This window comes from Diorhabda carinulata, chromosome X, assembly GCF_026250575.1.
Source record: "Diorhabda carinulata isolate Delta chromosome X, icDioCari1.1, whole genome shotgun sequence".
Taxonomy (NCBI): Eukaryota; Metazoa; Arthropoda; class Insecta; order Coleoptera; family Chrysomelidae; genus Diorhabda; species Diorhabda carinulata.
In genome coordinates this window covers 43,785,309-43,799,448 of record NC_079472.1, presented here as the reverse complement: position 1 = coordinate 43,799,448, position 14,140 = coordinate 43,785,309, and the positions used below count along the sequence as shown (strand labels likewise).

At 32.1% G+C, this 14,140-nt stretch overlaps 1 protein-coding gene across 1 annotated transcript in view; it reads right to left on the bottom strand.

Annotated features, from left to right (window-relative positions):
• Nucleotides 1–14,140, bottom strand: part of LOC130901654 (prolactin-releasing peptide receptor) — a 404,435-nt gene that overhangs the window by 178,955 nt on the left and 211,340 nt on the right. The window contains exon 2 of the mRNA XM_057813176.1: nucleotides 7,194–7,373. Coding sequence (XP_057669159.1) covers nucleotides 7,194–7,373 — 180 coding nt within the window. The remainder of the gene's footprint in view (nucleotides 1–7,193; nucleotides 7,374–14,140) is intronic.

Here is a 14,140-nt window from a genome sequence, read left to right as displayed (position 1 = left end):
TTATTTTCACTTGAAATTTTGACCAATAAATCTAGCTTCGAAAATGTGTCCAATACTGATTGGTACGAATCATACTCCGAAGCGCCCTCTAGTAGAGTCAGATATATCAACAAATTTTGCAATGTAACAGCTTCCAAAACATAGTTGTGTCAAATTTCATTATAATGCTGTTAGTAGCTTCGACAAAGTCGTGAAAAATATGTATAGATTTGTTTTCTTCAATGCTTTCTATAGGGCTATGTGAAATTTTTTCATTAAGCACTCCTCAAATGTTTGTTAGTGTTCTACATAACCTAACCTTATTTGGAACACCCTACATAATCTAGTCGACTAGATATTTCTTCCTTGGGTTCTCCTTTGGCTTCAGGTTTTATTTTATATCTGTTATTTATACCCAATAATTAATTGGATCACAAAATCTGTTTTAATCCCGTAACATCATACAATCCTCTCAAAGAAAACGATTAATCTCTATTTTGAAGGAAAAAAAATTGTTCATGATTGTGGAAGAAAAAATCTGTTAACCGAATTAAAATGATTCTCTATATATTCCTTTGATTGACACTTTCTTTGTGTCAAGTTACCCATATTCTATAGGAATTTGTATGCCTCCTTAATCCATTAACAAAACATTATATATACTACTATGAACTTTGTTATCACATAAAAATATTTTGTCAAACGCTTACAATTAACTGACCATTTCAAACGACCTGGTATGAAATATTGAGTCTTCTCGGTTAATTTCGCCATTTGATGAGAAACGTTCCTCGTTAAACAAAGCACAGCTCATTTGTAGATAAATGTATCGATTTTCGTTCTAATCTCTAATCGCTTCAAAATAGTGTATCCTCAACTGTAGTTTGACTCGCATTTATCCTATTTGTAGAAAATCTAGCGAAGATACTATCTATAGAATATGCTCAAATTTAGAACTCTTAACATCTATTTCACTCACATATCATCTGTTCCTATTCGTCAACTGCATGTTTTCTATAAGTATCTACAGAATTCTAATATATATATATATATATATATATATATATATATATATATATATATATATATATATATATAATTTATATATACGCAAAAGTACATGTATAATGTAGCGTAAACCTTCAAAAATATAGTAATCTATGTTTATTAATAATATTTTTCACCAGACATGGTGACTGGACAAATATTGGAATTGTTGGTAGAACAACGATTACGATTACTAAAACATCACATCGACGAAAATAAAACAAAAGAAGAGTCAATTCTATAAGTTGAGTGGGAAAAAGAGACACACTCTTGTACGTAATAAGGAGAATAAGCAACACTATAATATAACAAAATAACAAAATTGGATGAGAAAATTCTAATATACCCAGTATACTTACATCTAGAACAAAACTTCTTTGTATCGATATAAATCGACAAATGCTCTGTTTTAAATAGCGAAGTTTAGCATGCTCTCAACAAGTTAAAATAAATAAAGCTATGGGTTTAAACGTTACAACTGTGAAGTTACTCAAAGTAATGAGGACAAATTTCATCGGTATCCTAATAGCCCAATCCAAAAGAACTGATAATGTTGGAATAATATTCAAATAATCGTTTTTCACACATTTATAACTATATTCATTTCTCCTTTAAGATGCCTCTATCGAACAACATTTGAATTCAGAAGTAGTCTCAGCGACAGATAATTTTTGTTGATCCTTGTTGATCCTCAAAGTCTTTATACAGAGATATACATATAATAATAAACTCTGCCTCCATCTTTCGGACCTTATGATGAAAATACTAGAAGAAACGAATGTATAAGACAAAGACATTAGTAATATGTAGAAAAGTAGAAGAAGTCTTGAAGATAGATGAACAAAAAACAGATGTTGAAATATATTGGACGAAGCTGTGGGAGGTATGAAAATATTTATTCGAATTGCATAATAAATATTGAACCAGACCTTTTAGATTGAACCTATAAATAAGTTAACAAAATATGCGGGGTTAGGCAAACAAATGCATTATTGTGAGAAAGACATAACTCTTGTCTACGAGTATTGTGTAAACCAACCTGGAACAAAAACTCCAATTACGTTGAATGTAACCTAACCATTCACGAGAAATCGCCTGGCAAATTTGCATAAATGATACGTTGCAACATTCTATCGAGTGATTGAATTCTGCAGTCAATGAAATAGCATCTGGAATTGATATGACAGACGAAGAAAAGGAATTGATATTGAAAATAGTTTTGAAAATTATTAGTAAAATTCAAAAACAAGTGACAGTTCAGAAACGATATACTGAGAGAAATTTTGTTCTATACCCAAGAAATTACAATATTCTGGTGTCATTATGTCTTAAGGAAAATATTATTGAGTATACTGTTATGGTGAAATACCAAAATCTGGATAACGTCGAATTTCATCGGTGAATATCAACATTCACATAATCGCTTAGTGTATGTCCGAAATATTCGCTAAAAACCCTTATTTCTGACTTGCACCGATAAATGTCGACATTCACCATACTCTAATGGTAAATGTTGAATATGTCTGATATTTATATCTTCTTTTGCGTAATTTAGTCGCGATAAAATGTTCACCCGTCTTTCTGAGAGAAATGACTAAAAGCTCATAACACACAAAATATTAAAAATGAGAAAGGAAAATAATAGAAGCTCAAAACTAATTATATAGTATGTTCTAAATGAAAAAATGAAATAATAGGAATGAAAAACTTACTAAACTATGTGATTCAAATCTTATTTAATATAATAGCCTAAGCCGCTATGACACTTTGAACTGCACATTAATGCACTGCTTTCACAACTGCATTGATTTACCACCGCTTCTCGAATCATTTGCTTCTTACGGTGAAATTTCTTGAAAATAATCTCATCTATAGAAAGTAACTTTTTTTACACACTACGAATTCACTACGAATTGATTACGTGTGTAAAGCTGCTTGAAGATCCCATTTTCATTTGTGAGTTTATAGAAGTCGCAAACACGTACCTGTTATATGAACAAACAAATGATCTTGATACACCATTATGAACACTGTGTTTCGTTTGAAACTGTTTGCATAAATTTTAATACTTAATAACAATTTTCTATATAATATTTCTGTATTTATTTTGCAACTCTTTAAGCATACATATTCTTTCTCCGTGATCTATTCTGGTGTGAGTTTCATATAGTATATTGAAAAACTCCTCATTGGTAATATAATACTGTATATTCTTTCACCTGGTTTTAATGGTGCAATTAACTCCTCTTCATCATTAATTTCTAAAACGTCAAAAGGGATTTTAGAAAAATGGAAACAATTGTCTTCTCGTTCTGTCTTCTCGTTCAATTGATTTCTTCAACTTTCCAAGAAATGTATAAATTCGGGTATTGGAAAAAACTGAGAAAATGTTGCTCTCACATCAAAGCTTGCATGAAACTGACAAAGTTGACTGACTCCAAGCAGAGCAAACGAATGGGCAGGAAAGAGCCAGTCGCCTTTTTGTCGACATTCAACAGAGAGGGTTCGAATGTCTTCAAACTATATCTGCATATATCCCATATTGTTTTGTTTTCTTGAAGAATAAAAACAAATAACGTCAGCTGTAAAATTGAAAAACTAATGTAGTCATACAACTATTCTGTGATGTTCACATAAACGAATCATCTTAGCTATTGTTTCTGGCCCCTTGTCCGATTTTAGCGGTGTTTCCGTCTCCAATATAGTCAACGTAAGTTACCACATGAATTGCTAAAGTTTCCTCGTTATATTTATCAGCCGTTAAACCTCTTCTTCCGTGAAGACTCGTCGCACCTACAAATAAACATAGGCTCGGTTCGTGCTCCTATAGAAATTGCACCCCACATCATATAGGAATCATATGCACTCCGCTCTTAAAATCAGGAATCTGAAAATCGCTCTCTTGGTCTTCGGTACACTTTCTTTCTTAGGTTGCTACCATGGAGGCAAATTCTGGTCTCTGAGAACAGATCACTATAGTTCCAAAACGCAGACGTGCTTGCCGATGAGCTGAAGTGAGTTTTGGACTCAATGGTGTTTTAAGGAATAGGTTATTTTCCTGTGGTATTCATCTTACTGTCTATTGACTAATAGTTACACCTCGCACTTCATGCTATCGTTGCACTTGAACGGCGTTAAGGTGACGATTTCTTAATGTTGTGGATGAAGCGGTCATCACGAGCGTCTATAAATCGCCTTCTACCTGTTCTAGGTAGCCAATGAAAGGATACAGTCTCCTCATAACGCTGGTACACTCTTCGAACCGCCACGTGGGTCATATCCAATTGTCTAATAGCAGCTCGCTGACCAAATTCATTTTCGATTGAAGCAATTACTTGTGCGGCTTTTTATAGTGTAGTATGCATTCAACTAATACACTTGAAAACTACTGAGATTATAAAAAACAAATAATATGCAAATTCATGTTGCCAACGCTATAATTCAAATATTTGACAAATTTGTTGTTTCACTACACGTTTCATTTGATTACCGGTTGCTACGCATATAAACGATAAGCCTTAATGATAAATTTATACAAACATCAAAAGCATATTAATTTCTCTCCTAAACAGCAAATGTCTTTTTTGGACTGATGGATAATTACAAAAAAATATTGTCAAGTTAGTTAGTTCACATGAATGTATCAGAATTCCGATAATTTCAAATCTAAGTTCAAACTGCGTGCAAATTAAAATAAAATTAACAGATAAAATTTGCAACATTTTGGCTTCACAATTATTTTAGTTTTGATTCTTCATAATACTCCAACCCTCAAAAGTATATTTTCCGTTAGTTAGTATAAACTCGTATTCTTGTCCCACAGTGATTATAATGTTACAAATCATACATAACCTCTTTATTTTAGTGTTTATTTGTGAATTGAGGACACAATCTTAAGGTATCAAGTCACACAGGTCTATTTCGTGAAATTAATAGTAGATCAAATGTTTCTTGCAATGAATTGATTGTTTCGCGCGCTGCGTTCCGTATTTTCTTCGGAAAGTCGCTACGTGGCAAAATCCATGAAATAATGCTGACGTTTATTTAATGTATCATATTGTTACGAGCTTGTTCACGACATGGAACGTGAAGACGGTCCTGTCTGGTAATAATGAAATTCTAAAATTTGGTCAATACGCCGAAAGCGGCGGCGTCTTTGATATTCCCCTTTTTGATATTTTTTTATCGCGGTGGCGAGTTCTTCATATTATTTTTTAAGGATTTAATTTCTAAGAAGGTCCTCTTATGTCCTCCCTGATATAAATTCGAGCTTGTTCAGCAGCGAGAGATCAAAAGGCGTGATGGAAGAAACGAAATAGAAAAGTAACCGGTGAATTTAAATAAATTAGGAAAGTAGTTATAGAGTAGTGAATTTTTCATTTCACGTAAGTTTTGCAACTCAATAAATTTGTTTTTAAAAAAATTAAAGCGACTTGGAGAATATAACATATGTACCTATATAGTTTCTTGATAATAAAAATTTGCATCTTTGGATGAAGATATATTTGAACGAAATAAGGAATGATTTAGAAACAAATCGTATCTAAGTTAAAGAACAACAAACATACCTCAATACAATTAATATAAACATTAATATCTAATGGAATGTGCAAAAAAGCAACGAACTCTTTGTCTATAGATGTAAATATCACAAAAACTTTTTTTTGGTTATAGAAAATGAAGAATTATTCAAAGAAAAGCAGCAAGCTTTTGAGTACAAGTCAGCAGTAATCACGATTACTGAAAAATAAAAGATGTCTTGCAGCTAGACAAAAACCTAGCAAAGCATCACCATCAAGAATTAAAAATATAGACCAGCCCAGTCTAGCTCATCACGTTGTTTTTTACTTCCAATTAGCTTTAAATTCTTCTATGTGTGTGAAGGTAAAAAATATTCCTTCAAATTTTGTCATGAGATGATTAGTGTTTATCTTTATTAAAAATGGAAAATTGCTTAGCTTCACAAAAAATTACAAAATTAATGTAAATTGCAACCCATCAAAACTCTGAATCAACCTACACCTGAAGAGCTATTAAAAATTATTTTTTGTTGTTGCGAAAAAGGGTGCGGTTCTGCGTGTGGTTATCGGTAGGTATGGTACCAATTATGGACCATGACGAAGATTTAGAAATCGAAGATGAGGTGGAAAGAAGTAGTCCAAGAGTCGAAGAGGAAGACGATAATGAGGTAGAATAAAAATTAGTTTTATATTCACTTCTGATAATAATATTATCATTTAAATTCACTTTTTATTGAAATAAAAGTTGCTAAAACAATATTTCTATATATTTAAATATGATTTCAATTAACCACTCATCAGAATTTAAATTTTTTCAATAGAGGTAGTTTTTACTCTTAAAAATTCAAAAGCAACCCCAAGTACAAAAGGACCTTTAAAGTAAGGAGTAAGTAGAGCCTAATATAAATTTTCGAATGATAACTATTTTAAGAGTGGTTTTTAGGGGTCAAAACTGTTTAATATTAATTTATATAAATATAAATTATTTATTTAGTTTAGAGTATACAATAGAAACCAATCCCCGGAACAAGCTTAACTCTGAAGGAGAAAGTAGATTGAACCTAAATGCAAATTTTCGTGCAAATCGATACTGTTTAATCAGTTAAATAACTGCCTAATAACATGTTAATTATTATTTTATTAATGATATCTGACATGAGGGGTGGTTTTGTTAGGGGCCAAGTGAATAGTAAGCTGTTAAGAAATCATAAATTATAATTAAATTTGTCAATTGATATAATTCAGTCTGAATTTAAAATTTTTTTTTCATATAGGGATTGTTTTTACCCCTGAAAAAGAAAAAATAACCCTCGATATAGGGTAGATTTAGGAATAGAGAGAAAGTAGAACCTAATTCTAAATTTCCATACAAATCGGTGCTGTATGGGATAAATATATAGTTTAGAATTTATTTACCGTCATTGACTGGACACTTTGGAATAAATATTAGAACTATAAAACCATAATAACGTCAAAACTTACATTTAACAGATATAATGTATGTATGTATGTATTTCTGATTGCACAGATTTTGGATGTTTATTATATGTATATTAAATATGAGGGGTGGTCCTTTATTTTAGATTTTCACTTAGTATATTATTTCCAATGAATACGTAAGTTTATTGATGAGTTGTACTTACTTACCCCCAAATCTATATACATTATATACATGGGATATGGTAGTACTAAGCAACCAGAAGTCAACCAAGTTCCAACATTACAGACGAATGCAGGGAGACGAGGTCTGAGTGGCTTCTTGATATACCTATATCTATCCCATGCCAACAATATGAATGTTAAAGTTGAAGTATGCTGCGGAATATCCTGAAAAAAGAGGAAAATATCAATCGAAATTAAACTTTGGAAATTAAAAAAGTTATATAATTTCCAATATTGTTCCACATGAACCTGCATTGGGAAGAGATATGAAAAGAAATGGCACTGAATAAAAAACATCCAAATCAGTAGAAACTAAAAGGAATATACTAGAATATATACATAAGCCACAATTTATTACTTCACTTCCTAGTTACTTTATATATTTTTATATATTTTACTGAATGTTATAGATGTAATCAGAATTTAATTCATTTATGGTTTTCTGACGAGTATATTAAGACGCACATTTATTTGCAACCCACAAAAGAGACTCAAACTAAGAACTACCTATTCAATATACCACTCATTTGAATCATTAAGATTTACTCAATCCTCAAATCAGCTGGATGCTGTCTATCTTGGTTTGTTTTGAACTTGTTCTACTTCAATTGGTAGCAGAAGTAAGTACTGCTACTATTGTTTCTGGGTCTCAGTTCCATAAGAGGAATCCAACCTGATTCCAAAGTTTTTTATATCTTCTTCTTGTGGAAGATGGATGTCAACTATCATCCCTTTTGAGAATATTGTATACCAGTGAATCTACGAGAAGTAATAACCAAGGATAAATTCCTCTACTGGTAATTCCTGATGCATTTATAACGAAATTCTCCATGTATGGTTTCTCCAACGTCAGACCCCTAGTTGGAACAGGTCCGCCTCAACGTCTTAATACCAGAGAAGGTGCGGTTCTCCTTATAGTCTCAGCTCAGCATTACTCTAGATCCTCCAAGCACCGTTCTCCTAAACAGGGCAAAAATCTTGCGTTACCAGCGATTCAAAATCGACTCTCTGGACTTCTGGACTACCTAGAAGCATCTGTTCCTTGCAGCAACTCTTGCTCTTTGTTGTCACATCATTATTTTAAGTTATCCAGGCCCCAAGTTACTTGATTTGTTGGCGTACAGGGAAGCGATGTTCTCTGACTTGGAACGTTGTTTGATAGGTCGGTTCTCATGTATATGGTTTTCTGTTAATCGATTTTGAGTCCCCTTGCTGCAGGTGCTGGCTCGACCTTCTCAACCGCTTCTGAAAGAGAGAATCTTGCCATGATATCAATATCATCCGCATAGGTGAGGTACTGTGTGAGCCTATTGCAAATAGTTCCTCCAGGATTCGTTTTGTTCCTCCTTGCGGCACCTTCCAGTGAGAAATTGAATAGTGTTGTCGCTAATGGATCTCCCTGAGTCAAGCTTGTGTTCACATTTAAAACTGTGCCGAGAGACCCCGATACCTTGACTCATTCAGAAGCGTTCTTTATTGTCATTTCAACCATACAACTTACTTCTTTGGGACGACAAACCTCATCTGGTTCTCTATGAGAACCTGGTGGGGTTTGTCGTTTGTTGCTAAACTGAATTCCTTTCACTAAATAACTTTTATATCCAAACAGGATTTTGGCAGGTGTTGAAACAGTAGAGTCATTGATGGCAATTCGGTATTTTAGCTAGTAATTCTCTCCATAAATGTTTTTTTTCCTATAAAAAATCTTTTATCCGGTCAAGTTCCATTAGGCCCAATATATCTTGAGGGTGAGAATCTAGATACTTCTTTCCAACTAGGTCTTGTATGTTCATTGCCGTTATTGTACTTTAGCATCCAACCCATTTCTAGTTTCTTTGTGGCTGGGCTCCTTGAATGGTGAGAATTTCTGGAAAGCTACGCCTAAAGCACGATAATGTCACGAGCTTCCATTGAGTAGCTATCGATTAGCTCAAGAACGCGTCAGTCGTCATACAGAACGATGAATAATAACATTAACGATAATTCTCAATTTTTTTACGTTTATTTTTCACTCCTGGTGATGACCTGTGAATCAGTTTTACAGCAGACAATTAAAAAATCCTTACATATCTTGGTTAGGTCTTATCGGCAACGTTTTAGTAATTATGTTGAATGAAACAAAATTAATATTAATACATGGAATGGAACTGTTATGTTGTTACAAAATATAAATATCGATATTTTTCCTTATTATTATGTTTATATTATATTTATGTTTGATAATATCACAAATATTGTAAAATGAAACATGTGTTCCATTGACGACAGTCTACGATGGACTTAAACATAAAAAGAAATTGGAAAATAAACTCATGGTTTCGAAACTTTTTGTTATCAATTCAGCAGAAGCCTGATAATATGTCAAGTCAGAACAATGAATCATTGTTAGAAATGACATTTGACTCGAGCATATAATCAATATTAAAAACAAGTTCAATAAATAATTTTTGTCGAGAAAATCGTACTAAATATTCGCAATTTGCTCAATGTTCTGCCGAACTAATTTCATGAAACGATCCTTTCAGCATCATATATAAGCTTTAAAAATGAACCTTTATAGACTATAGACCAAAAAGATTTGAGAGCCGCTGTAACCAGATATAAGGGAAGGTCCTCACAAAATAGAGGTGTGGTTGGAATGATGATTTGCCACATTACCACAACAATTTGGATGCTCTTCAGCATTAACTACATCATTATAAATTTGCAAAAATCTTGTTATGGACTCCTAGTCTTAACATTAGTTGAATGAACTTTCAACTTCTCGTGGTTTTATATAAAAAATATTATCATTATTGTAAAGTGTATGTATAAAAACCACTTCTATCCCTGAATTCAATTAATTTTATTGTGATACATGCGAATATAATATTTTGTATATATCAAATAATAACATATCAACTGTTGATTCCATCACTTCCTTCCATCCATGAAGTTTAAATTGGTAAATAACGTTAACAAAATATCGATAACTCGATTTTCCTTGATTGTTGTGCATTGAGGGATTCCAACAAATAACATAGAAGAGGGAAACGTAACTTCCAATTGATAGAGCTTCAACTTATTTAAATGTATTATGTGACTGAATAGGAGACACATAAGTGTGTTATTTTCTCTCGATTTTGTATGAGACTTCGTATTCATGATTTTCAGAACTTTGTAATATGAAAAATTTTCCTACAATATTTACATATAAGATTTTTCAATATTATTATAGAGAAAGAAGATAGGAGATAAAACAGACACGCACACCTATCTAACTAAAGCAGGTGAACATAATCATAATGGATGATATAAGAAACTTGGTAAAGCAGTCTGGAAGAGGGCGCAGATTGGAAGACAATGAAATAAAAATTATTCGCTATTCTAACAATGTAGTAATCATATTCAAATACAAAGATAACTTAGAGAAGTTCCTAACCAAGCAACTGTAACAAGCACTAGGAATTTGTGAAAAGCGGGAGTCAAAAAAATATCAATATTATCAGAAATTGGAGTAGGAATACATGTACATTAGAAGCAAAATAATGACAGTTGAAGAATATACTTTATTCTACCAGGAGAGGAATAAAGTAAGAAAATACAGGACGGGGAGGGTCGAAAGGATGAACCATGTGAACTCTACGCGATACAAGCACTGTGAATAATTATCTATCTAATTATTCATCAAAGTATTTGATCATTTTTAATGTATTCAGTACTTCAGTGACAAAATGATTTAATGCCAACTTTTATCAAGAATTGATTGAAGTTTGGTTTATGTTCCCCCTTTCAGTTTCTAATTTACAAGTTAAACGAGCTTGATGATTTTTTTCATCTTATTTTGTTAATGTATCCGCGACACTGACTTCTCAGGTTTTTCATTCATCCGACATTTTCATTATAAAAAGCAGCATAATTCCTTTCGTAATTACATTTTTATTGGACTTTTTTAATTAAATGTTGTAAAAATAAAATCTACTCCAATTAAAACTTGATCCAATGTTTTCAACTTTGTCAAGACCATTAAATTGTTGTCATTGTGTTAAGCTTATATTTATATTTCATATTTTTGTTTCGAAACGGTAATGGATTTTGTTACGCTGATTTGTTAAAAATATCATCAACAAAATACTATCAACTATCATTTAGAGCTACCCATAACAAGCTAGACATGCCAAATTTTATTATTTGTGGTCATTCACAGCGAAAGGAGAATATGGCATGGGAATAAACTATTGACTTTATTTATTTCTAATTCAAATTAAGTATTTATCAATAATCTTATTATTTGAATGTTTTATCAAACGTGACTGAATTGTCTCTACACCGGATAAGGTTAAGATGTGTATGTAATGAGAATATATATATAAATAAATTATAGATTTTGTTAAGCTTTTGGAGGCAAAAGTAACAAATCTCAATTTTTATTTCAACAAAATCTCTTCTGCTGATGTGTAACTTGCGCTGTCGCTACAGTTAGGACCATATTAGTTCATCTTTGGAGTATTGCTCGTTCGGCTTCCAAGCATCAATTGCTCTATTCAGTGCAGAAAAGAGCAATTCTTCTATAGCATAGAAAGAAGGTCGCTGACCTGACTCTGTTTTCACGATACTACCATGACTACTACTACTCTTCCGAGCTGTCGAATATAATCCCACCTAGAGTAGTTTTACAAGTAATACTTGACAGACAGACGTGGCTCATGAGCGCCGAGTTTGGCTGCAGACGCCTAGAACGTCAGTTGATCGGAAAGTTTTTCTTTTTAAAAGAGCTGCATTCAGCCGCACTCATTGAAATAATATATTTTTAGAAATTCGCTATTTTATAATTATATATATATATTAATAATATATATATATATATATATATATATATATATATATATATATAAATATATTTGCGTCACAATTATATGTCTTCCATCCAAGCCAATTTTGGTTCTATAAAACTCAGTTTATGCAAATGCTCATTCGAGAGAAAAATGTTGAAAAGTCTGTTGTACCTATAGAAGCTGTCAACGGTAAGAAAAGAATGTGAAGAGGTTCAAATGACTCATGAATTTTTTTAATAGTTTCAAATTGTTGGAAAGCGGCTTTAGAAAATAGTGTCGTAGATTTAGCATTTAGCCTGCACTGCATTATTCTAATAACACTTTGCATATAAATGGTTAGAAAAGTATGGAGTATCATTCCAATCTTTGATTTACAATGCATTTTCTATTTCTTTGCCATTTCTCCCCATACAATACTGTGCAAGACGAATAAATACAAAATTTGAGGAGAAGTGACAAAAATATTGCAGCTTACATTTATATAGTTGAGTATCAATTAAAGTTCTAATAGTTTGATAAGGAGCTGTAAACAATGTTCCAACTGCAATAAAATAATTAATTTCGACTTTAAAGATTGAGGTTAAGAATAATAAGACGAAGGAAAGAATAAGAAATAGAGTGTGTACAAAAAAGATAAAAAAAACTAATTGGATCGAATATGTTGAAAATATATTCCAAAATAAAGACTCTCGTTTATTTACTAACCCAATTCTTTCCTCATATCTCAAAATAAGTTGTAACAAACAAATCAATACATGAATTATTGTTTGACAAATCGATATTCGTTTATTTATTGTCTGATATACTACAGCTAAACTTATTCTTGGCTGGACGTGACAGCTTCGATGCTTTCGAACTGTTAACCTAATATTTTGCAAAAGTATAAGATCTCGAAGATTTTTTTGACAATATCTTTTATACTTAAACATGGCTGGCCAAAATATATCTGCGGAGAGCCAAAGAAGTGATTAGTATTTTTAACTTAATTCCTTTTATCATCATGGCAGAAATCCAATTTCTCCTAGAAGCCAGCAGGGTCGGTACAAGGTTTTCAGCAGTAAGCATGGTGTTAATTTCTCTCTGATGTAATGTATCTTCGGGCTAACCAATGATAGTTGACCATATTCGTTGTATTAAAATATAACAAAATATCTATTTACTGTTGTAAGAAGGGTTATAATTATTCATAAGTATGGTCGTTAGACTCATATCGACATAAAATAAAGTACGTTATTTGATACCTTAATGGAACTCAAGTGTCCAAGGACACCCAGAATCAATCGTCTATTGTGGGGGTCTCCATTAAAATTTTGTGCCATGAATCTTAAAGAATACAATTAACCTTAAATCTAAGTAGCTTAATTTATGATTCTTCACAGTCACATTAATACAACACCAAAATTTAGTAATCCGAGAGGATACGTTAATGGAGTGTAAAAATAAGGAGCTTTTGCAGCCTTCAACTAAAGTACTAACAGATCACTATGGTTCGCACCTGGGGTTACTTGATTTACACACAAGAGATTGTATCTCTCTCTGGGTTACATTTGTTCCATTGTTATCAAATTTAAACAATTTCAAATGGGAAATTATTATATCAAAACATGCCGATCCCCTATGTTCTACGTTCTTTCAAACAATAAATATAGATAACAATTCGTTTTGGTAACTCACTTTCTAATACAAAAACATATTTGAATCAAAGAAATTATCACAGTAACAGATATAATGATGAACAATAACTATAGTTAGAAAATGTGTCAAACATTGACAATGATTGTATTTTTATTAAACGTGAATCTAATGTCTGTGCCAGGTACCGATAATATTGGTTTGAACTTATTGAAGTCGAAATAAATGTTTTTAAAAAGTTTTCATTTTTCAATTGGTAATATACAAATGTGATTCTAGGCACTTTTTGTTTCACTACCACGCATTATCACTGTCACGACTCAAGTAACTTCATCGGTACCTGGATGGAATATTTTATCGTCCCTCACGAGAACCAATGAGCCACGTTTTAGTAAGTTATGGCAAGTTGCCCTCCATTTTTGACGACTCTGCAACTTGTTCAGATACTCAACTTGCCAACGGGACCATAATTACTGTACCATGTAT